The sequence below is a fragment of the Dama dama genome, chromosome 4, assembly GCF_033118175.1.
Source record: "Dama dama isolate Ldn47 chromosome 4, ASM3311817v1, whole genome shotgun sequence".
Classification (NCBI taxonomy): Eukaryota; Metazoa; Chordata; class Mammalia; order Artiodactyla; family Cervidae; genus Dama; species Dama dama.
Genome location: NC_083684.1, coordinates 58,743,705 through 58,769,435, shown reverse-complemented (window position 1 = coordinate 58,769,435; position 25,731 = coordinate 58,743,705). Strand labels below are relative to the sequence as shown.

The window sequence follows — 25,731 nt, the reverse complement described above, 5'->3', positions numbered from 1 at the left end:
ACATCCTTTCCCTCCTCATCTGAGACTGGACAGCAACGTCCGCTACGTTCCCCAGACACAAGTACCTCTTTCTTGATCCTGTTCTGTCTACCGTTTGTCCGTCCTGCACCAGCACCAGGTCTTTTGAATGCCAAGAGCTTGAAGATATTTTTTGGTCTCTTCAAGGCAAACTGGTGGCCTCGTCCTTGTTTTCAGACTTATCTGAGTACCTTTGTTCCTTGATATATTTTCCAAAATTAATAGACTTTATTTTTTGAGAAGTTTTAGGCTTACAGAAGGGCTTTCCAGGTGGCTCAGTGGTAAAGAATCCACCTGCCAATTCAGGAAACAAGGGTTTGATCCCTGGGTTGGGAAGATCCCCTGGAGGAGGTCATGGCAACCCACTCTAGTATTCTTGCCTGTAGAATCCCATGGACAGAGGAGCCTGGTGGGCTACAGCTCACAGAGGTCACAAAAGAGTCAGACATGACCTGGTGACTAAACAACAAGAAGGCTTACAGGAAAATTGAGCAGAAAGTACAGGAAGGGCTTCGCTGGTGGCACAGTGGTAAGAATCTGGGTTGTAACTCAGGATGCGGGGTCAAGGATCTGATCCCCACGCCACAACTAGAGAGCAGCCTGCTCACCATCATGAAGAGCCCGCATGACTCAACTGAGGCCCTTCACAGCCAAATACATAAATAAAAGCTCGTTTTAAAAAATATGGAGACTTTTGGATAGCAGCCATCCTGACTGGCGTGTAATGGTACCTCATTGTGGTTTTGATTTGCATTTCTCTAATAATGAGTGATGTTGAGCATCTTTTCATGTGTTTGTTAGCCATCTGTATGTCTTCTTTGGAGAAATGTCTGTTTAGTTCTTTGCCCCATTTTTTGATTGGGTCATTTATTTTTCTGGAATTGAGCTGCAGGAGTTGCTTGTATATTTTTGAGATTAATCCTTTGTCTGTTTCTTCATTTGCTATTATTTTCTTCCAATCTGAGGGCTGTCTTTTCACCTTACTTATAGTTTCCTTTGTAGTGCAAAAGCTTTTAAGTTTCATTAGGTCCCATTTGTTTAGTTTTGCTTTTATTTCCAATATTCTGGGAGGTGGGTCATAGAGGATCTTGCTGTGATTTATGTCGGAGAGTGTTTTGCCTATGTTCTCCTCTAAGAGTTTTATAGTTTCTGGTCTTACATTTAGATCTTTAATCCATTTTGAGTTTATTTTTGTGTATGGTGTTAGAAAATGTTCTAGTTTCATTCTTTGACAAGTGGTTGACCAGTTTTCCCAGCACCACTTGTTAAAGAGGTTGTCTTTTTTCCATTGTATATCCTTGCCTCCTTTGTCAAAGATAAGGTGTCCATAGGTTCGTGGATTTATCTCTGGGCTTTCTATTCTGTTCCATTGATCTATATTTCTGTCTTTGTGCCAGTACCATACTGTCTTGATGACTGTGGCTTTGTAGTAGAGTCTGAAGTCAGGCAGGTTGATTCCTCCAGTTCCATTCTTCTTTCTCAAGATTACTTTAGCTATTCGAGGTTTTTTGTATTTCCATACAAATTCTGGAGAGGGTGTGGAGAAAAGGGAACCCTCTTACACTGTTGGTGGGAATGCAAACTAGTACAGCCGCTATGGAAAACAGTGTGGAGATTTCTTAAAAAACTGGAAATAGAACTGCCATATGACCCAGCAATCCCACTTCTGGGCATACACACTGAGGAAACCAGATCTGAAAGAGACACGTGCACCCCAATGTTCATCGCAGCACTGTTTATAATAGCCAGGACATGGAAGCAACCTAGATGCCCATCAGCAGATGAATGGATAAGGAAGCTGTGGTACATATACACCATGGAATATTACTCAGCCATTAAAAAGAATTCATTTGAACCAGTCCTAATGAGATGGATGAAGCTGGAGCCCATTATACAGAGTGAAGTAAGCCAGAAAGATAAAGAACATTACAGCATACTAACACATATTTATGGAATTTAGAAAGGTGATAACAATAACCCTATATGCAAAACAGAAAAAGAGACACAGAAATACAGAACAGACTTTTGAACTTTGTGGGAGAATGTGAGGGTGGGATATTTCAAAAGAACAGCATGTATACTATCTATGGTGAAACAGATCACCAGCCCAGGTGGGATGCATGAGACAAGTGCTCCGGCCTGGTGCACTGGGAAGACCCAGAGGAATCGGGTGGAGAGGGAGGTGGGAGGGGGGATCGGGATTGGGAATACATGTAAATCCATGGCTGATTCATATCAATGTATGACAAAACCCACTGGAAAAAAAAAATAATAATAATAAAAATAAATTAAAAAATTTAAAAAAAAATATGGAGAATTCCCACATATCCTCTCCCCCCATACACACATATAATTGCCACTATTATCAACATCTTGCTTTAGTATATTTGTTACAATTGAGGGGTCAATATTGATATATCACCAAGGTCCATAGTTTACATTAGGGTTCACTCTTGGTCTTGTATATTCTATGGGTTTGGACAAATTTATAATGACATCCACCATTATAAAATACAGAATGATTTCACTGCCCTGAAATTCCCCGCTGTGTCCATTTATTCATCGGTCCCTCTCCTACCCTGAGACCCTGCAGCACTGATCTTTTTACATTCTCCACAGTCTTGTATGAAATGAGACCTCTGTCACCCACCAACACTCCTGCATTTGCTGAGTCAGTGAATCCATGAGTTTCACAACGTACCTGGTCAAACCCCAGCCAACCTGTAGCCTCCAGGCCCTCCCACCCTACAGTGGCAAGTGGTGGCCCTCAAAGAGCCTCGGACCCCGTCCCTGCATTCCACAAATGTGATCTTGTCCCATAAAAATGTTTGCAGACATGATCAAATTAAAAATACTGTGAAGAAGAGATTTTACAGTGTGCTCCTAAGAGACAGTCAGAGGGAGGTTGCACACCCAGAGAAGAAGGTGATGTGAAGATGGAGGCAGAGATTGAAGTGATGCAGGCACAAGCCAAGGAATGAAGCCAGAAGAGACAGAGAATAGATTCTCCCCTTTGGCTAGCTGCACTGCAGTATTCTGGGCTTTCCAGGTGACTCAGTGGTAAAGAACCTGCCTGCCAATGCGGGTTTGATCCCTAGGTCGGGAAGATCCCCTGGAGAAGGAAACGGCAACCCACTCCAGTATTCTTGCCTGGGAAATACCAAGGATGGAGGAACCTGGCGGGCTACAGCCCATGGGGTCACAAAAGAGTTGGACACGACTTAGCAACTAAGTGACTAAACAAAAAATCTGAAAGACATCTGAAAACATTCCTTCACCTAACTGAATATTCTTGTGTGTATGTCACAAAATATTTATTATATAAACTCTTTCTCCTTAAACTCAGCATCGCTCTAACATAGAACAAAAATTTGACTATGGGGAGTTCCCTGGCAGTTCAGTGATTAGGACTCCACGCTTCCACTGCAGGGGGGATGGATTCAATACCTGGTCAGGGAACTAAGATCCCGGAAGCTGCGTGGCAGGGCCAATAAAGAAATAAATAAATTTAAAAGGTTCTTATTGAACCAATTTAAAAAATGATTATTATAATTTTCATTAGGGTTGACAATGCACACGAAAGACCTTCTGTATTTATCAAGGGTCATACCAAAGAAAGTCTCTGGATCTTCCGTGAACAGTTGTCATGGTCTTTGAGTTGAAGATATTTAAGTTGATATATTTAACATAAACTTTAAAAAGAAACAGGATTTTGCTGTTTATTAACACTGGGTTATTTTATAATTAACATCTGGAGAGCTGATCTCAAAGCATGGTGTGGCAGTAGTGAAGTGAACATTGTTCTCCAAGGCAGGAGAAATACATTCTGACCCTAGCCCTTTTCCTGTGTGGCCCAGAGAAGGTTATTCTCAGAACCCCAGTTTCCTCATTTGTTTTAATGGAGATGCAGACTTGATGAACAGGTGATAGATGACCAGGACATCGAACAACCATGACTCAGAGTATGATGAAACAAACAAAAAAGAACAGGTTCTCCCCTCAGGCTTTGAGAGTGAGTGAAGCCCGCTCACAGCTTCATTTTGGGGCTGGTGACGCTGATTTTGAACTTCTCTCCTTCAGAACTGTGAGAGAGCAAGTTTCTGGGTGGTGGTTGTGTTGTTTTGTTTTCTTCTGTTGTTTTAAGCCATCCAGTTCACAGTTACGTGTTACGGGAGCCACAGGAAGTTGATCCACTCCCGCAGTCTGTCTAATGGCTCATCCCGAGTAACTCTGGCCTCTCAGTTAAAGAAAGGACAAGCCTACTTCATTTGGCTGGGGGTGTGGAGGGCCTGGGTTTTCCAGAGACTTCTCATGGCTTTCCTCTGTGTTGCTGGAGAGAAGGTAATTCCTCAGCTAGACACAGGGATTTTGATAGCACGTTTAGTAGTCTATGGTGAAAGAGTAGTCGTGTCTTTACTAGCTTGTATTTTATCGAGCAGTTAATTTTTTCCAGATTTTCAAAGCTCTGTTTCTAACCTTGGGCCATTTTTTTTCCCCATTACATATTTCCCTTTTCTTTCTTTCTTTCTTCTTTTTGGCTGCACTAAGTCTTCACTGTGAAATGTGAGCTTTCTCTAGGTGCAGCCCGAGGGCTTAGTTAGTCACTCCACGGCATGTGGAATCTTCCCCGACCAGGGATTGAACCAGTGTCCCCTGCATTGCAAGGCAGATTCTCAACCACTAGACCACCAGGGCAGTTCCTCTGATTGTGTTTTTTTCTGTTTTGATTTAATGTTTTTTAATTGGAGGATAATTGCTTTACGATGTTGTGTTGGTTTCTGTTGTACAGCATAAAGAATCAGCTATAAGTAGACACATATCCCCTCCCTCGTGAGCCTCCCTCCCATCATCTGCCACCCCATCCCTCTAGGTCATCACAGGGTCCCAAGCGGAGCTCCTTCTGTTACGATTATGGTTTTAATTTGTCTTTCTCTGATGAGAAATGATGTTGAGTACCTTTATGTGTGCTTATTGGCCATGCTCATCATCTTCTTTGGCAAAGATAATAATTGCATCTGTTAATACCATTATTTGATAATAATTAGATCTGTTCAAGTCATCTGTCAGTCGTATTAGTTTCCTGTGGTTGCTGTAACAAATTACCGCAAATTTGGTGGCTTAAAAGAATACACGTTTAGACCTAACAAAACAGAAAGAGACTCACAGACTTAGAAAACACACTTATGGTTGTTTAGGGACAGTTAGGGACTTTGGGGTGGTCATGTACACACGGCTATATTCAAAATGGATAACCAGCAAGGACCTGTTGTATGGCACATGGAACTCTGCTCAATGTTATGTGCCAGCCTGGATGGGAGAGGGCTTTGGGGGAGAATGGATACATGTATGCGGATGGCTGAGTCCCTTTCCTGTCCACCTGAAGCTACCACAGCATTGTTCATCGGCTATACCCTAATACAAAATAAAAAGTTCAAAACAAAAATACACATTTATCCTCTTAGCAATCCCCGAGGCCAGAAAACTGAGATCAATATCACTGGACTGGAATGTTGGCAGGGCTGTGCTCCCTCCAAAGGCTTGAGGTGAGAACCGGTTCCTTGCCTCTTCCAGCTTCCGGTGGCTCCGGGCTTTCCTTGCCTCATGGCAGCGTCAATCCACTCTCTCCCTCCTTCTTCACATAGCCCCCTCCCCTGTATGTCTGTGTTTTCTTTTCCTCTTCCCTCTCATATAAGGACACTTGTCACTGGATTTAGGGCCCACCTGGGTAAGCTAGGATGACACCACCTTAATCAGCAGCAGAAAAGACCCTTTTGCCAAATAAGGCAACAGTCACATGTTCTGGGGACTTGGGTGTGTTCATCCCTTCCTCCTACTCCAGTGATCAAATCTCCCCCTGCCTCCCTCACACAGGGACCCTTTGGGTTACATTTAGGGTCCACCTGGATAATCTTGGATCATTCCCCATCTCAAATCCTTAACTCCATCACATCTGCAAAATCCTTTTTCCACATAAAGTAAGATTCACAAGATCTGGGGATCAGGACCCACTATTTACCACATCCCCTTTTTTTAGGCTGTTCTGTCATGATTTCTAAGTGCTCTACAGAGAGTTTGCATACTGCCCCTTTGTTGGTCCTTTAATGGACCGGAACCTGGTGGTCCGGAGTCAACGATGAGAAAGTGAAAGAAGGAAAGAGGCTAATATTCCCTGGGTAATGCAGCCGGCTTTTGCATTCCAGGGAATTAGCCAGAAATAGAGAGATAAAGAGAGGAAGAGAAAAGAAAGAAAGACACGGGAACCAAAGCTCTGATGGAGCAAAGGTGTTTTTATCAACATGGCGTGGGCATATATACTGTCTTACAAGGTAGTTACTCTCAGCAAAGATAAAGATTAAAATTCCAGACTTACAAAACACAGTTCAGTTCAGTCACTCAGTCGTGTCCAACTCTTTGCGACCCCACGAATTGCAGCACGCCAGGCCTCCCTGTCCATCACCAGCTCCTGAAGTATACTCAAAATCATGCCCATCGAGTCGGTGATGCCATCCAGCCATCTCATCCTCTGTCGTCCCCTTCTCCTCCTGCCCCCAATCCCTCCCAGCATCAGGGTCTTTTCCAATGAGTCAACTCTTTGCATCAGGTGGCCAAAGTATTGGAGTTTCAGCTTCAGAGTTTCCTCCCTTGTCTGGGAAGAGCTTCCTTGCCCCAGGTTAGAACCATCCCCGCCCTAAGGGTGCAGAATGGTAATAACGTTAATTTTACAGAGAAGGAAACTGAGACACAGAAGAACATAATCTCTTCCACTTCACATTTCTTAGGTTCCAGGCACTGCAAGAAGGATTTTACAAGAGTCATATCATTGAACCCCCGAATCTCCCTGTGTCATGGGTCCTCCAAACCATCCTCAGACCCTATAACTTATCCAAGGACTCAGAACAGCCAATATAGCATTACAGTGAAAGGATACAAATTCTTATCAAAGGGAAAACATAAATGGGGTGAAGTCCAGGTGCAGAGAGAACAGCATGTGCAAAGGCCCAAAGATGAGAGTGAGGAGGGATGATTTTGTCACGCAAGTGTATGCTCCTCGGTTCTTTCACAACAAAAATTTGGAGTGACAGACATTGAAGCCCCCTCGGCAGGTCACAGCTCTTGGAGGACAGACTGTGTTATAGCTCTTAAATAAATCAGTGTTACAGCTCTATTTATTTAGATAATAGCAGGAAAATCCATCTTTGAGGCATGAGGGTACGTCGATCCACAGACTCGAAGAGAAGATCGCCCCATCACGCAGCAGGGGAAGAGAGAGAGAGAGAGAGAGAGAGAGAGAGCTTTGGCTCCTCTTTTTATATGTTTCTCTGTCCCTGGGCCTGTCTTATGTAAATTGGGCCAGGCAGGAGTGTTGTTTGTTTTACCTGAGGTTCTCACTCCTCTTTTTCCCTATTCTAACTACCTAACAATTTAATGGCATAGTCTTGGAGCTTAGCAGGCAGGACGAGAGGCGGGAGACCAGATCACACAAGGCTTGGGGCCATGGAAAGGAGGGTATGGCCTTTCTTGACTTGGGAGCTGAGGGCACTGGGTGGTCTGGAGTTGAAGGTGTCAGTACAGAAAGGAATTCCACTCCAATCACGTTATTTCCCAATCATATTTAGGAGACAACAGGTTCATTATAGAAACAGCAGTGAAAACTGAGAAACAATGAAATGAAAAAAAATCATCTGTAATCCCACTACCCAGAGATGATCATTGTTAACTTTCAGCTGTATTTCATGATCCTAAATGCACACATGCGTGTGTGTGTACAGAAAAAAGTTATGCATTGTGTATATATTGGTGTGTGCTAAGTCTCTTCAGTTGTGTGACCCTATGGACTGTAGCCCACCAGGGTCCTCTGTCCCTGGGATTCTCCAAGCAAGAATACTGGGGTGGGTTGCCATGCCTTCCTCCAGGGGATCTTCTCGACCCAGGGATCGAATCCACGTCTCTTAGGTCTGCTGCATTGGCAGGCGGGTTCTTTACCACTCGTGCCACCTGGGAAGCCTCATATATATTGGTAGATATACACATATGTATTAATATAAAGTGGGAATCATTCTATAAAATGCTCTGTATCTGTATGTTAAGTGACCGAGAAGGAGTCTTGGAGGAGAAGGCATCAGATCCCCTTGGCCAGGTGAAGGTGGATGGATCTATGAGCCCCTGTTACGCACTAGCAGCAGTGTGGGAGGGAAGGATGATCTAGTAAAGGGCACGGCTTGCGCAAGTATCCGGTGGCTGCAGGGAGCAGTGGCAGTGGCTGGAGCAGGGTGGGGCAAGATGAGTTGGGCTGGCAGATTTGTTCAGGACCTCAGGGGCCCGGAGAGCTCCTGGGAACTGTGCGAGTTTTTCCTGCTTGTTTGTTCGTTGGTTTTGTTTATTCAAGCCCGTGCAGGACTGAAGGGTGGGCTGGTGTGGTGAGGGATCCAGCAGGGGGCTAAGGTCCCCAGGGACCGGATACTGCCTGGAGATGTCAGACAGGCACCAGGAGGACTTCGCTGGTGCTTCAGTGGTTAAGAACCCACTTGCCAATGCAGGGGACACAGGTTTGGTCCCTAATCCGGGCACTAAGATCTCACGTGCTTCGGAGCAACTATGTACTTGCACCACAACTGCTGAGCCCATGTGCCTAGAGCCCATGCCCTGAAACAAGAGAAGCCACTGCAGTGAGAAGCTTGCACACGGCAGCTAGAGAAAGACTGCGTGCAGCAATGAAGACCCAGCCCTAATAAATAAATAAATGCCTGCATGCTAAGGCACTTCAGTCATGTCTGACTCTTTGCAACCCCATCGACTGTGGCCCTCCAGACTGCCCATGGAATTCTCCAGGCAAGAATACTGGACTGGGTTGCCATTTCCTTCTCTAAAATAAACAAATAAATATTTGTAAATGTCTTTAAAAAGGGGGGGGGGGAGTACCAGAAGCAGGACCCAGATGGGCAGATGCAAGAGCTTGCAGCCCAGCCACAGAGGGGAATGGGGAGACAGGCCCCACCTCCACCTTGTCCTGTTCCCACCTTTTTTTTTTCTTTATGTTAAAGCTTTTTTGATGAGGACCATTTTTAAAGTTTTGTTACAATATTGCTTCTATTTTATGTTTTGATTTTTCGGCCCAAGGCACATGAGTCCATCTTAGCTCCCCGGCCAGGGGTTGAACCCACCCCCCCTGCACTGGAAGGCAAAGTCTTAGCCACTGGACAACCAGTGAGGTCCCTATCCCCTCCTCTCTTGAGGGCACTTCCCGAAGTCAGTGTCCCCCAGAAACAGAGGAGAGGCACTGAGCTCCCCAGGAGTAGAGAAGGGCAGCCGAAAGTGGAGAGAGGGGGTCTGGGGGTGGAGGGAAGTATCGTGGCCCCAGTATTCCCCAACTTTCCAGGTGAGCATGAGACCAAGACCACTGATATCAACGGCTCATTTAAGCTGTCCACACTCAGGGGCAGACCCTCACCCATCACATTTTTGCTGTATATTTAAGCCCAGCCTCTGTGCCACTAGTTACCTGGTGTAATCTTGCAGAGTGAGACCTAAGGTCCTGGACGTGGTGAGTCACACTCGAAGCATTGAGTTGGTTCCAAGGTTTTTGCCTCCCTCCCCAAGTGTGACTCAGAAGGCAGGTGAACAGGCTGCCCTGCAACACAGAATACTACAGGTGACTGCGGGTTAGTGCCCGATTCCCAGGGGACCTCCTCTCACAGGGCCGGTGGGGCTCGTGTCCCTGGGAGAGAAGTTCACTTGGATCCACAGAGGTTCCAGTCCCAAGAAGGGAGATTGCTCTTGTTCCTGTTCTGTAACACCTGTTCGTGAAATGTAATCAGCCAGAAGGAAAAGAAGAATGTCCTGCATTTCTAGCCAGTTAACACGACGATTTGCCTTTCATCAAAGCCAGATCAGAATGTGTGCCCATCAGTATCAGGCTTGTTCTGTTAAGGACATGTCTGCTTGAGAACGCACACAGATCTAATCATCAGTCTTTGTTTTGTTCTGTAATACACGGAGAAGAGAAAAACAAACTCAGGTCACCACCAGCCCAGTTCAGAGACAGGGCTGCCTGTGACCTTGGAAGTGTCTGTGGGACCCTCGAGGGAGGCAGCAGGCCCGACTGCAGTGTAGTGGCCCTCAGGGGATTTCCACCTGGTGGCGGCTTCCAAAAACCAGGAGACCCCACCCCTGCCTACGTTTGGAGTTGGCCGTTCTTGTGAGACACCCAGAGGACTTCCCATCACACATGCACACACACACACACACACACACACACACACACACGTGAGGATCTGGGACCTGGGACGGGGAGGGGCTCAGAGGAGGGCAGAACACAATTGGGACTGCCCCTGATGCCACTTCAAATGACTTTGAAAGGCCCTGCCCCCCACTCTGTTTGGAAGAGAAGTTCTTGTGCCTGCCCTTACCCTGGTGACAGGTAGACTGGGCCCAGAGAGGTCAGGACACTTGTCTGAGGTCACACAGTAGGTAGAGAGCTAGAACGCAACTAACTTCTTGGCACAGATCCCTTGTCTGGTAGCAGACAAGCCCCAGGGAGGAGGGCAGAGCTCCCGGGAAGGAAGGAGTGAGAAAAGGGTCTCTGTGACCCCCAGAGCAGACAGAGAGGCTGCCAGCGGGGTCAGGACCTACCTAGAGCTTTCTGGGTGTACACCCTGCAGTCTTCAGCCTCTGACTTTTCCGGGTCCATGGGGATGACCATGAACTTCCCCCAGGTTTGGCAGCACCTCTGCGTGGGGCGGTGGAAAGGGTAGAAGCCTCTGCAGCAGCTCCACTTCTGGTCCTTGGGGTCCAGCGCCAGGCTGCCGCAGAGCTGCCAGCGCTCCTTTCTCACGACCAGCACCATGCCTGCGCCTGTGGGCCAGACTCGGCTCAGTGGGAGGGCCCGGGCGGAGGGGCCCTACCGGTGCCCTGCTCCTGTAGCTTATCGCTCTCACATCCATTCATTTCTGGGGGTGGGGGATGTTTTCTGTCTTTTGTGTGGTTTCTTGGCTTGCTCTGGAGACGTTGGCAGTGAAAGCACGGAGTCCTAACTACTGGGCCACCAAGGATTTCCCTCTTCCCTTGTGTTTTTTTCTTAAATACCTTTATTAAGATACAATCCAGCGGACTTCACTGGTGGTCCAGTGACTAGGACTCCGAGGTCCCAGTGTAGGGGACCCAGGTTTGATCCCTGGTCAGGGAACTAATGGGGCTTCCCTGGTAAAATGGGGCTCAGCAGTAAAATAACCTGCCTGCGATGCAGAAGACGTGGAGACGCAGGTTCGATCCCTGGGTCGGGAGGATCCCTTGGAGATGGAAATGGCAACTCTCTGCAACAATCTGGCCTGGAAAATCCCATGGACAGAGAAGCCTGGTGGGCTACAGTCCATGGGGTCACAAAGAGTCAGACACAACTGAACGACTAAACAACAGGGAACTAGATCCCACATGCCACAACTAAACCATTCTGCACGCTGCAGCAGCAGATCAAAGATCCCATGCACCACAGCTAGGACCCGGCACAGCCAAATACACTCAGTTCAGTTCAGTCACTAAGTCGTGTCCGACTCTTTGCGACCCCACGAATTGCAGCACGCCAGGCCTCCCTGTCCATCACCAACTCCCGGAGTTTACTCAAACTCACGCCCATCGAGTTGGTGATGCCATCCAGCCATCTCATCCTCTGTCGTCCCTTTCTCCTCCTGCCCCCAATCCCTCCCAGCATCAGGGTCTTTTCCAATGAGTCAACTCCTCGCATGAAGTGGCCAAAGTATTGGAGTTTCAGCTTCAGCATCAGTCCTTCCAAAGAACACCCAGGACTGATCTCCTTAAGGATGAAATGGTTGGATCTCCTTGAGGTCCAAGGGACTCTCAAGAGTCTTCTCCAACACCACAGTTCAAAAGCATCAATTTTTTGGCACTCAGCTTTCTTCACAGTCCAACTCTCACATCCATACATGACCACTGGAAAAACCATAGCCTTGACTAGATGGACCTTTGTTGGCAAAATAATGTCTCTGCTTTTTAATATGCTATCTAGGTTGGTCATAGCTTTCCTTCCAAGGAGTAAATACATTAGTAAATACTAAAAAAGAGAGAAACTGACAACAACAAAGAGATAGAATTCAGGGGCTTCTCTGGTGGTTCAGTGGCTGAGACTCCAAGCTCCAAATGCAGGGAGCCAGGGTTTGATCCCTGATCAGGGAACTAAATCCCACAGGCTGCAACTGAGTTTAAGTGGCCATAACTAAAAAAGATCCCACATACCCGAACTAAAAGATCCCCCATGCACAACGTTTAACAATGAAGATCCCGCCTACAGCAACTAAGAACCGGCAGAGCCAAATAAATAAATTAAAAAAAAATTTTTTTTAAAGGTAGAATTCACATATACAATTCACCCATTTCAAGCGTACGATTCAGTGGTTTTTAATATATTTTAGAAGATGTTCGATCACCCTAAAAGGAAACCCTGTGTCTATCAGCAGTCGCTCCTTTCTTCTGCCCACTTCCCCACATGCCCCAGCCTCGGGCAACCACCACAGGAAGTCTACTTGCTGTCTTTTCTGGACACGGCCCCATTTTCCATTTCCACCAGCAGTATATGAGTGCTGCTTTCCCCACATCCTTGCCAGCCCATGATGTCTGAGTTTCTGATTATAGCCACTCCTTTGTGGGTGGGAAGTGGTATCTCCTTGTGGTTTTGATCTGTATTTCCCTACATCCATTTATCCCTCACCCAGCACTGAGGTCCAATGTCCAGTTCACCTCTGTCCCCAGAGCGCACGTGCCCCCTTTCCTCTGGCTACCCCCTCATCTGCCTTCCTCCTGGCCCAGGGGCGTGGCTTCTGTGCTGAGCTCTCTGGCCCTCAGTGGGCAGAGTTACAACCACTCACCTTGGGTGCCCCGTCCCAGCAAAAGAAGTGCATACAGCCAGTGGTCATTAAAAAAAAGTACTGATCAGCCTTTCTCAGTTTCCAGAAAGAGAATGGGACAGTGAGGAGGACTTCCCTGGCAGTCCAGTGACTAAGACTCCATGCTCACATTGCAGGGTGCCTGGGTGGGTTTGGTCCCTGGTCAGGGAACTAGATCCCACGTGCAGCGACTAAGACCCAGTGCAAATGGAAAAATAAGTTGTTTTTTTTTTTTAAGTAGAGGAAAGACAACTTGCCGGGTCAAGGTTTAAGCCCTGTTTTTTTCCCCTCACCTCAGGCAATTAACTTCACCCTCTGAGCCACACTTTCCCCATCCCTAAAATGAGATTGTCTGCTTCATGGGGGTGTCACCAGAGTGAAAGTGGTTGTCAGGCAATGATGATACAGAAGCTTCCCCAACTGAGCCTCTTGTAGAAAGGGACTTTTGACCATGACTCATCTGGGCTTCCCAGGAGGGACATCGGTAAAGAACCTGCCCGCCAGTGCAGGAGATACAAGAGAGAAGGGTTCCATCCCTGGGTTGGGAAGATGCCCTGGAGGAGGGCATGGCAACCCGCTGTAGTACTCTTGTCTGGAGAATCCCGTGGACAGAGGAGCCTGGTGGGCTGCAGTCCAGGGGGTCGCAGAGGGTCGGACACGACTGAGCACAGCATGGTTACAATTACTGGACTCAGCTGACCTCTCCCCATCTCCCTCCAAGCCCCATGTCTCCTCCCTCCTGAGAAGTCCCCCTACCCCCCAGCACAGGGGCCTGGCAGAGGGGATCCTCCCAGAGGCAGCCCCAGAACCTGAGGGTGGAAAGTGGGTCAGAATTCCGCACCCAGGCTGGCATTTCAGTTGAGCAGGAGCACCGAGGTGGAAGCCGGGCCCCTCCCCACTGCCCGGCCACCCCAGAGGAGCCAGGCTCCCCTGCCCCCCACACCCCTGCTCACCTTTGGAGGCGTGGGGCCAACCTTGCAGGCCTGGGAACAGCAGGAGGAAGAGAGCTGCAGGAGAGAGAGACATGAGAGCGGACCGGGGAGCTGGGCCGGAGGAGGAGGGTGGGGAGAGGCCTGTACCCAAGAAGATGAGGCGTCGGGACCCTCTGCTGACTCTGGCCCTGCGCCCCAGCCTGCCTCTGGCTGCTCCTGGCTGCCACATGTCTCGGGAGGCCAGCAGCGCCCCGGGAAGACAGCTTCTGTCTCCGGCCGTCCGCCCTGCAAAGTGAGTCGCCAGTGAGCTCCAGATGACAAGGTATCGAGTAATTCCTTTGTATGAATAATAATATATGCAGGTGTTTTTGCAACTCCTAACAGCATTTCAGAATCATCCATAAATTCCTAAAGGTTGGGTGTGTATCTGTTATGCTAATGAGATTACTCAAACCAGGCTGGTCACCAGAAAGACCTATGTATAAGGTGTAGATAGAAGATATACAGCGTTGTGATTTTGTTTTTATTTTATTGGAGTATGTAGTTAATTTAGCACATTGTGTTAAATTATACATATGTATTCAATTATACACATGTAATTTTTTTCAGGTTCTTTTCCATTATAGATACAGAGTAGAGTTCTCTGTGTTGTAAAGTAGGCCCTTCTTATTTACCTATTTTATATATAGTAGTGTGTTTGTGTGAATCCCAAACTCCTAATTTATCTCCCCCCACCTCAGACCCCCAGAGGGTTGTGACTTTAAACTAGCCATATTGAGACCGCCAAGTTTAATCACTTGGCGGAAGAGTTCATCATTCCTGATGGAACAGTGCTTTCTGGGTGGCAACCTGATTCCTGTTCTGATCCTCAGGGAGAGAGCAGGAAGCTCTCTTAAACTCTCTGTGCATCCTTTATAATGAAACGGTAATTGCAAGTATGTTTATAATGTTTTTAGGGCATCTATGAGTTATTCTAGACAGTTTTGAACCTGAGAGAATTGTGGTCACCCCGAATTTGTAACCAGTCGGTCAGAAGTGCACCTGGCTTGGGAACCCCACTTGTGGTTGAGGTCTGGAGTAGGGCAGTCTCCTGGGATGAGCCCATACCATATGCGGTCTGCACTAACTCTGGGTGATCATCATCCAGGTCATATTGCAGCACACCCAGTTGGTGTTGACCACTTGGGGGTGAAATAGAGCAGTACCTAAACCAATTTCTCATTATCAGGTTACCTTTTCTTTTTAAATTGTGGCAAGATATACATGATTTTCCCTGGTGGCTCAGTGGTAAAGAATCCACCTGCCAATGCAGGAGATGCAAGAGAAATGCATCTTTACCTCTTCAGAAAGTAATTATGGGAATAATAAATGACTATTATTCTTTGACTCTTAGAAGGGTAGGTACAAGGGGTGCCTGGAGAGGGAGGTGAGACAGAAAAGGCAGGAAGTCTTTATAGGATATGTTAGTGAGCAGGTTACTCCTGTACCTGGGGCTCAGTCTTGCAGGGACCCCTCCAAGAGACAGCGTATAAGGTACCCCAGAGTCTGCCACTCTGTTCTTCTAAGTTTCCCATGAGCTTTGAGTTTTAAGCTTGGAAGATGGACATGTCACACACCAAACAGCTTTAAGCTTTAAGCTTAGAAGATGGACATGTCACACACCAAACAGCAGCTCCACTTCTACTTGATCTGAGAGGCAGTATCAGGACACCTTGGTGACTGGGAGGGAAGGACCTTCCCAAACAGCCACGCTAGGCAGAAAGGTGTCCACAGGGACCTTGGACTGAATCTTTGTGCATGCCAGTGAACCCACCTGCCAATAGAGAAGATGCGGGTTCGATCCCTGGTAGAGAGGAACCCCTGGAGAAGGAAATGGCAACCCACTCCAGTATTCTTGCCTGGGAAATCCCACGAACAGAGGAGCCTGGCAATCTACAGTCCATGGTGTTGCAGAGTCCTACAGGACTTAGTGATTAAACAATAAGAAGATTCTTCTTAAGAATAACACCTGGGTGAAAAAAAGAGAAAGAACTTCCCCAACAATCCCGTGGTTAAGACTCTGTGCTCCCAAAGCAGGGTTTGATCCCTGGTTGGAAAACTAAGATCTCACAAGCTTCTAGGTGCTGCCAGAATTTTTTAAATAATTAAAAATAAAAAATAAATGTAAAAAAATCCCATTGGGCCTTGTGGCCATTTTAAGGAGTCAGGACATTTTCTGTGAACAAGTAGAGACCACTGTAGTAGGGTTTTCTGCAGGAGAGGGCTGTGGCTTAACATTGCGTTTTTACTTTCTGGGATGATCACTTCTTGGTGGGGAGATGCAGGGGGCGCCAAGGGGCAGAGACTGCGATACATCAGACCTGGCGACCAATCAGAGCAGGGGGCTGAGGATAGGGGCTGCAGTTCTCAGGTCCCATGAATATTGTGTCTGTGCCAACGCGTGTGTGTAATTACACAGTTCAGTCGCTCGGTAGTGTAATTACATTAAACGTTTATTTTTTTAATTCTCAATTTAAAGAATAAACATTCCTGGGGCTTCCCTGGTGATCCAGTGGTTAAGAATCTGCCTGCCGATCCAGGGGACACGGTTCGATCCCTGCTCTGGGAAAACCCACATGCCCAGGAGCAACCAAGCAGGTTCAGCAACTACTGAAGCCGGCGCCTCTAAAGCCCGTGCTCTGCAACGAGAGCAGCCCCCTCAGTGAGAAGCCCGCACACCACAACTAGAGAGCAGTCCCTGCTTGCCGCCGCTGCAGAAGGCCGCTGCACAGCAAAGAAAAACCCAGGGCAGCCAAAAAAAAAAAAAAAAAAAAAATCAATTAAATCTTTAAAAAAAATAAATAAGCATTTTCTAAGGCTCCTCATAAAAAGCAGCAATTCTCAGCCACACACCACCCACTCTGCACCCCTTCTCCCGCCACAAACTCTTCAGTCCTTCCTCTCTGTTTCTAAGTAAGTTCTTACCCTGCCTTCCCTTGGATATTTTTGTCAAAGCACCTTTATTGAGGTATAAGTGACACACAATACAATGCATGTATATAAAGTATAAAATTTGATGGGTTTAAAATTTTTAAATTGTATTGAAGTATAATTGACTTACAATATTTTTTCTATATATATAAAATATCTCTACTTATAGTGTTATCAATTTGATGAGTTTTTTAAAAATTTATTATTTTTGGCTGTACAGGGTCTTCATTGCTGTGTGTAATCTCTAGTTGCTGAGAGCAGGGGCTACTCTTCTTGGCAGTGCGTGAGATTCTCACTGCAATGGCTTTTCTTGGTGCCAGGCTCCAGTAGTTGCAGCAAGTGGGCTCAGTAGTTGTGATGAGCGGACTTAGTTGTCCTGAAGCATGTGGAATCTTTGAATCCATTTATTGAACCGAAGTGCCCTGCATTGGAGGCGGATTCTTCTTGCAGGGAGGGTAGCTCAGGGAGGGGCGGGGGGCAGAAGCGGTAGCTGAGGGTGCCCTGCTGGCTAGGACGGTCATAGAACAGGTCTGGGGCTGGCCTGCCCTGACTCCAGAGCATCCCCCCTCCCCTCCAATTCCATATGAGACCATTGTACAGTCTTTTTTTTTTTTTTTGCCTGAGTCAGGTTTTAGTTTCAGCACCAGAGATCAAATTGCCAACATCCAAATTGGCATCATAGAGAAAGCAATGGAATTCCAGAAAAACATCTCCTTCTGCTTCATTGACTATGCTAAAGCCTTTGACTGTGGATCACAATAAACTGTGGAAAATTCTGAAAGAGATGGGAATACCAGACCACCCTATCTGCCTCCTGAGAAACCTGTATGCAGGTCAAGAAGCCACAGTTAGAACCGGACATGGAACGGCAGACTGGTTGAAAATTGGGAAAGGAGTATGTCAAGGCTGTATATATTATCACCCTGCTTATTTAACTTGTATGCAGAGTGCATCATGCAAAATGCCAGGCTGGATGAAGCACAAGCTTGAATCAAGATTGCCGGGAGAAATATCAATAACCTCAGATATGCAGATGACACCACCCTTATGACAGAAAGTGAAGAGGAACTAAAGAGCCTCTTGATGAAGGTGAAAGAGGAGAATGACAAAGCTGGCTTAAAACTCAATATTCAGAAAACTAAGATCATGGCATCCGGTACCATCACTTCATGGCAAGTAGATGGGGAAACAATGGAAACAGTGACAGATTTTATTTTCTTGGGCTCCAAAATCACTTTGAATAGTGACTGCAGCCACAAAATTAAAAGATGCTTGCTTCTTGGAAGAAAAGCTATGACAAACCTAGACAGTATATTAAAAAGCAAGAAGCAGAGACATCACTTTGCCAATAAATGTCCATGTAGTCAAAGCTATGATTTTTCCAGTAGTCATGTTTGGATGTGAGAGTTGGACCATAAAGAAGGCTGAACGCCGAAGAAATGATGCTTTCAAACTGTGGTGCTAGAGAAGACTCTTGAGAGTCCCTTGGACAGCAAGGAGATCCAACTAGTCAATCCTAAAGGAAGTCAGTCCTGAATATTCATTGGAAGGACTGATACTGAAGCTGAAACTCCAACACTTTGGCCACCTGATACAAAGACCCAACTCATTGGAAAAGATCCTGATGCTGGGAAAGATTGAAGGCAGGAGGAGAAAGGGGTGACAGAGAATGAGATGGTTAGATGACATCATCGACTCAATGGACATAAGTTTGAGCAAAGTCCTGGAGATGGTGAAGGACAGGGAAGCCTGGTGTGCTGCAGTCCATAGAGTCGAAAAGAGTCAGACACGACTAAGTGACTGAACAACAACAAAGTGTGTGTGAAATAGAATCTCATGTGGATTTGATTTGTATTTCTCTGCTGACTAATGTACTGAGCATCTTTTCACTTGCTTATTAACAGTTTTCATATCATGTTTGGTGAAGTGTCTGTTCAAATCTTTCCCCCATTTTAGCTGGGTTGTTTATCTTCCTGTTGTTGAGTTTTAAGAGCTCGTTATGTGTTCTGGAACAAGTCCTTTATTAAATATATGATTTTCAAATATTTTCTCCCAGTCTATGGCTTGCCTTCTCACTTTCATAATCGTATAAAATGTAAAATTCCTTTTTTATTTAACAACATTTTTGAGATATAACTTACATGCAGTAAACTGTGCTTATTTTAAGTGTTCACTGTGATGGGTTTTTTTTTTTTTTTTTTTTTTCACTAATGACAATTTATTATAATTTGCTGGAAGCACACAGGTTGACTTTGGTTAAACCAGAACTATGTCTACATAGAAGTGGGCAATAATAGGTAGCCATTCTATGGAGAACTTTGCACTTAGTCATCATCCTCACTCTGTTTTAGTTTCTTGATCGACTGCTTATGCCGCTCAATTTCTTTCTGCAGGCGCTCAATCTCCTTTGCATGATGAGAGATCTCATTTTCATGGTGTTTCTTCAAGGTGGCCAGCTGTTCTTTAGCACGAGCTCGGAAGTATCGTTCCTCTTCGGCCTGCTCTCTTTTTCCGAAGGCCCCACCGGCGTCCCGGATCACGCCCGCACTGGACCTAACATTATCTCCCTGTTCCGAGCCAAAGCCTCGGCCTTGCATTGCCCAGACGCTCCAGACGGCCTGCCGGGTACGCGCGGCCAACGCCGTGGCTGCCATTGCTGTCAGTGAAGCACCCCTCCAGTGACCTGAAGCGCAGCTTGTGATGGGTTTTATCATGGGTATTTGCCATGAAATCACCACTGTTAAAAATATTTCTATCATCCTCCAGATTTCTTTGTGTTTTTTTTTCAGTCCATCCCTCTGGCCACCCCTGCCTTCAGGGAACCAGTGACCTGATTTCTATCACTGTGCATTCATCAAAGTCTCTTCCCCTGCCCCCAAATCGCAAATGTTTATATATATATATAAACATTGCTTCATATATATATATATATGTTTATATATATATATGTTATTTTTTTGAAATAATCTTTTACTTTTAATATATTTTTATTTATTTATTTGGCCACAGCAGATCTTAGTTACGGCATTCGGGCTCTAGTTCCCTGACCGGGGATCAAACCCTAGCCCTTGCACTGGGAGCTCGGAGTCTTAGCCACTGGAGCACCAGGGAAGTCTGTAATCTTTTACTTTCAATTGTTACATATTGCAGACATAGAGTAAATAATGTAACAAACACCTATGTACCTACCACTTAGAATTAATGGAGATGAACATTTTGCCCTACTTGCTTTGGGGGTTTTTCCCCCTTTTTTAGGAGATAAAGTTAAAAAGCCTCTTTTCTCCCTACTTCCTCCCTCATCTTCCCTGAAGTTGCTGAGTATTATTCCACGTGAGATTTTACTTTTCCTAAACATGTGTGTGTCCACAGTCAGTGCACATTCTTGTTTTTATCACACTATTTGTATCTGTTGGAACTTGCATTTCTTCTCTCCGTGTTATGCTTGGGAGATTCTTGTGTGTTGAAATATATAAAGCTCCTTTGCAAATTATGAGATTTATTTATTAGTAGTGAAATAACTCTGAAGTGTTGGTAAGTTGGCAAAAATATGCCTGGGAATTTAAGACACTCCTAGGGAAGCAAACGTGAGTGATTTCACCATTTTTTGTTTTGTTTTAACTACTGTGCTTGATAACCATAGCTGCGTTTATAGATGGTGACATAAAATCCTCCGCAGTTTCAAGCTGAGATTCCCTTTAGAGCCTTTACCTTTAAGGAACTGTCTAGATTTGTGGAGGCAATTGACTTGTGGAATTTGAATATTTTTAAAACTTGTGGTTCAAATCATATAATAAAATTATATTATAAAGAGTCTCTTGGGGACTTCCCAGGTGACCCAGTGGTTAAGACTCTGTGTTTCCAATGCAGGGGACACATTTTAGATGCCAGGTCGGGGAACTAAGATCCCACATGCTGCTTGGCCAAAAAAAAAAAAAAACCTGCCTTAACAGCTCAACAAATTTTGTTTTTTAAACAAGAAACGAATGTCTTCTGCTATATTCAAAATGGATAACCAACACGGACCTACTGTATAGCACAGGGAACTCTACTCAATGTTTTGTGCCAGCCTGGATAGAAGGGGGTTATGGAGAATGGATGCATGTGTATCCATGTATGGCTGAGTCCCTTCCCTGTTCACTTGAAACTATCACACCATTGTTAATCAGCTATGCTCCAATACAAAATAAAAAGTTTAAAGTTTGAAAAAAATAATAAAATTACAAATGTTTTAAAAAAAGAGAGAAAGGAATGTGTCTTTGAGTCCCTTTAACACAAGCCATAGTCATACCCCTTCCCCTCCCATTTTGAGTGGGGGACTGGAATTTCTCAGGCCTGGCTTCTGAATCCATTTTACCTTCTAACAGACCTCAGGGAGAGTAGAGAATTCATGGTTCCATCACAACCCTGTTCCCTGCTCCCTGCACGCAGGCAGAAGCCTGGAGGACATCATAAGACTGGGATTCCTCTTGGGAGGGGTCCGTACAATTTCCCAACTGGAAGAGGATTAAATAGGCAGTCAGGGCACCTTGAACTTTGATATCTCAGGCTCATCTGACAGGTGGCCAAGGCCAAGTCTGATCGCCCACAGGCAACAGGGAGGAACAGACTGATGAAGGGCAGGGCACCGGACGGTGGCATTTCTCTGGCCTCTCTAGATGTTGCGAGTGAAACCCACTTGGGAGAGACCAGGAAGGTGGGTGGACAACACTGGTTCATTTGGGTTATGAAAAATTTTAACTGGATTGTAATGTACCTAAAGCAAAGTGTACAAATCCTAAGTGTCCAGTTTGATAAACTCACAGAAAGAATAGCAAACAGAACATAACCAGCCCCCTAGAAAGCCCACCATGCCCCCTTTCCAGTCACTAAGCCCGCCAAGGGTAACCACTCTCCTGACTTGTAACTCCGTGGGTTGAGGTTGCCTCTTGGGGGATGTTACATAAACGAAATCACACAGCAATGTACGCTTGTGTGGCCTCTTTCACTCGACACTATTCAATTTGCTGTATGTTGTCATGGTCCACTTGTTCTCACTGCTGTTGAGTGTTTCACTGTGTACATTTTTTAAAAAAAAACCAATCCTGCTATTATGGGTGGGCATTCAAGTTGTCTCGGGTCCTTTATTCATAGCACTGAGATGAACATGCAGGGACGTGTCTTTCGGAGAACATGTGACAGGTTTTGGTGGGTGTCCACCCAGGAGCGGAATTGCTGGTTTATCAGGATTGGATGCTAAATTTAGTAGTCACTGTCAAACAGCTGCCAGAGTGGGTGGGTGTGCTCAATGACTTCCTCCAAGTCTGACTGCAGTTTGTCTTTGGCAGCACTTAGGATGTGTGGAAAGAAGCTTCCCTCATAGCTCAGTTGGTAAAGAATCCGTCTGCAATACAGGAGACCTGGGTTAGATTCCTGGGTTGGGAAGATTCCCTGAAGAAGGGAAAGGCTACCCACTCCAGTATTCTGGCTTGGAGAATTCCATGGGCAATATAGTCCATGGGGTCCCAAAGAGTTGGACACGACTGAGTGAGTTTCACTTCACTTCAGTTGTGTGGTTTTCATTTCAGCTCTTCTGGTGGGTAGGTGTACAGTGCTTTCTCTTTGTGATTTTAATTAGTATTTTCCTGATGTGTAATAGAGGGCAGCATTTTTTTTTTTAACTTGTCTAGTGGGCTTCCCTAGTGGCTCATATGGTAAAAAATCTGCCTGCAATGCAAGAGACCGGGGTTTGATCCCTGGGTCAGGAAGATTCCCTGGAGAAGGGAATGGCAACCCACTTCAGTATTCTGCCTGGGAAATCCCAGGGAAAGAGGAGCCTGGAGGAATACAGTCCATGGGGTCTCAAAGAGTCATGGTTGAGAGTCTAACACACACACACACAGAGTGGCCATTTAGTTCTTCTCCTCTTAGGTGATTCAAGTCTTTTTCTATTGACTGGTCTGACATCCTCTTATTGATCCCCAGGAGGTCTTTGCATATCCTGAATCGGAGTTTTTTGTCAGATAGGCGTGGTGCAAATGGCTTCTCCCAGTCTGGAACGTGCCTTTTCTTTCTCTTGCTGGTGTCTTCCCCCCCCCCCCCCCCTTTTTTGGTCACATTGGGTCAGCACGTGGAAACTTAGTTCCCCCACCAGGGATCAGACCAGGGCCCAAGGCATTGGATGCATGGAGTCTTAACTACTAGATTGCCGGGGAATTGCCCTCTGGGGTCTTTTGAGGAATGAAAGTTTGTAATTTCAGAGCATTCCAGTATGTCAAACTTTTCCTTTACGGCTGGTCCTTATCATGTTTTGCTTAACAAATGTCAACAGAAAAAGATCAAAAGCGGTCAACCTTTGGAGTCCCCTGGTGGTCAGATGATTGGGATTCTATGCTTTCATTGACGTGGCCTGGGTTCAATGCCTGGTCAGGAAACTAAGATCCTGCAAGTCACCGAGTGTGACCAAAAAAAAAGAAAAAAAGGTGGTTAACCTTTGAGGACTAGGAGGACCAAAACTGGAGGTGAAAAGATGGACTTTTGTCTTGCAACTTACCCACTTCTGTGTAATCTAAATGATCCCCACCCCCACCCATGTGTATGTTATTTTTCTAACTTAAAGGAAAAACAACAACAACAACAAAATTATTAGGTCAGCCTGATCGCTGTGGAGGATGGTTGGAAAGAGTCAAGTATAAATGTTTTCAGAAATTCATCCCTTAATGAGCCCAAGGAACCTTATTTTTCCCATCATTTCTTGTATCAATGAATGAATATTAATTATTACTGCAGGGATTCAGGCTTAAATATCAACTCTAGGACACTCTTGCATTGACAAACGAGGACAATGGTGATAACCCTTGTTCACACAAGTGATCAGATAAGGAAGTTGGCATTAGAGCAGGAGTCCCAGCCCTGAGCTCCGTACAAAGCCCCAAACCCCACAGTGAACTCACTTCAGGACGGAGTGCATCACCATCAGCTCCACCTTCGGGGAGAGGGAAGGAGCCTGGCTGGTGGGTTGGGGGTGGGGAAGGAGCAAGGTTTACACCTACCCTGGGCTTGTGACCACTCACCTCCCCCTAGAGATGCAGCCCCACACCCTGGACCTTCCCTCCAGGGCAGCAATTCTCATCTGCAGTAGTTCACCAGAACCTTCTGGATGTTTTCAAAATAAAGCCCTCAAGACCACTTCTGGCCAGGTAACTGAGAGGCCCGGTGGTCTTGGTTAAGGCGCCCATTTCCCACTAGCACTCACGATTCTGGCCGCTGCGTCCCGACTGCTCCGACAGGGACACCGAGCGTCGAGGGGCAGGGCTTGCGGTCCCAGCCAAGATCCCCAACCCTTCTCTTCCCCTGTAGTGTACCACTGGGTCGAGATGCGGGCCAAGATGCGCCTCATGGGCTTCAATGCGGAAACCATCAAGCCACTGAATGAGGAGGCGGCCGCGGAGCTGGGTGCCGAGCTGCTGGGCGAGGCCACCATCTTCGTGGTGGCCTGCAGCTGCCTGGTGCTGGAGTACTCGCGACAAAAGACGCAACAGCGTCGCAAGGAGGGGGAGCAGCTCGCCGCCTGGGACGCGATGCGGGACGAGGTGGACCACCTGGCGCTGGTGCTGGAGGCCCTGCAGGCGCAGGTGCAGGCGGCGCCGCCGCCGGGCGCCCTGGAGGAGCTGCAGGCGCAGATGCGAGAGGTGCGCGCCCAGCTCTGCATCCAGGACCTGCCACCGGCGCCCCAGGCAGAGCCCACACCAGAGGATGAGGGGCCGCCAGACCCAGGTCTCGGACAGGACTGATGTCTGGGCTGCCATGTCTGTCCACACTGTCCCTCCCTGATCCCGCCCAGCTAATACCACCAGGCCCCTTTAGGGGCAGTCGGGATTCTGGACAGGGGTTGAGCCAACCAGGCTTTTGGTCACCTCCCTACTAACCTGTCCGATGAGGGCCCTACTAACCTGCCCACCTTCTACTGGGACTCCCCCATCCACTGGTGAAACGTTCCAGCCCAACCCCCCACCCCTACTCCACTGGTTTAGCACTTTGGAATGGAGAGGCCGTGTCTTCATTGGACCCCACCCGCCCACCACTACACCATCTCTCATTTTATCACTCACATCTTCAACCTACCTGAGGAGTGGTCCTCTTCCTGGGACCCCCATCTACCTTTCCCCCCTTCTTCACTGGTACAGAACATTGTAGTGGAAATACAGAAACCTGTGATGGACTTCCTGACCCCATGACCTTCCATCTACCTTACTCTTTTAGGGGGTTAGGAATAGGATGGATCTTGGCATGCATTAGCTCTTCTGAGTCACTCTGTGTCTCCTGTATTTAGTCCACCATTGGTATCCTGACTGGGATCCTCCCCTCTTTAAGTGGATCCCCCCCCCCCCCACCCTTCCCTCCATCCAAATCTGCTCTTCAGAGTACTCAGGGATTCCCCCTTACTTTCTGCCTTTGAACTGGACACTCAGTTACCACCCCTCACCTTCATGCAAAGTCTTCCGCCAGTGAAGTCTGCCTCTCAGCCCTGAAGTTCCCTACCTCCAACAGAATGGAATAATTCCACCAGGCAGTTACCTACCTCACCTACCCCCTGCCCACCTAATGAACCACTGAAGGGGTATGTATGACAGCTGATTCCTGAATTCTACTTTTCTTTTTGAGACTGTAAATATTGTAATAATTAAAGGAGCTCTGGGAGGAAAAATGTCATCTTAAGAAAGTGTCTTGAGAACCATGATGTACATCTGCCAAATGGGTACAAGGCTCCCTAAAATTAGAACCTCAAAGGGTTCCCAGTGGGAGAAGGCCTGAGTCATCCTTTGAGCCCTTTCCCAGACCAAAACACCAAGGTCCAGGAGAACCAAAGGGTCTGGCCCAAGGGCAGACGTTCAATGAGGGATGCCCTTGGCTTTCTCTAGGGCTGGGTGGAAAGGAGTAAG

General features: G+C 46.7%; 2 protein-coding genes across 2 annotated transcripts in view; one reads left to right on the top strand and one right to left on the bottom strand.

Moving 5' to 3' along the window:
* The window catches only part of OPA3 (outer mitochondrial membrane lipid metabolism regulator OPA3), a 66,347-nt gene extending 40,737 nt beyond the window's left edge, over positions 1-25,610 (top strand). The window contains exon 2 of the mRNA XM_061139611.1: positions 24,149-25,610. Coding sequence (XP_060995594.1) covers positions 24,149-24,582 — 434 coding nt within the window. The 3' untranslated portion in view covers positions 24,583-25,610. The remainder of the gene's footprint in view (positions 1-24,148) is intronic.
* LOC133051467 (ATPase inhibitor, mitochondrial-like) lies at positions 18,996-19,522 on the bottom strand. The gene has a single exon (XM_061135900.1). It carries the CDS (start codon positions 19,465-19,467, stop codon positions 19,138-19,140), a length of 330 nt encoding a protein of 109 aa, XP_060991883.1. The 5' UTR covers positions 19,468-19,522; the 3' UTR covers positions 18,996-19,137.
* Positions 25,611-25,731: the final 121 nt, after the last annotated feature.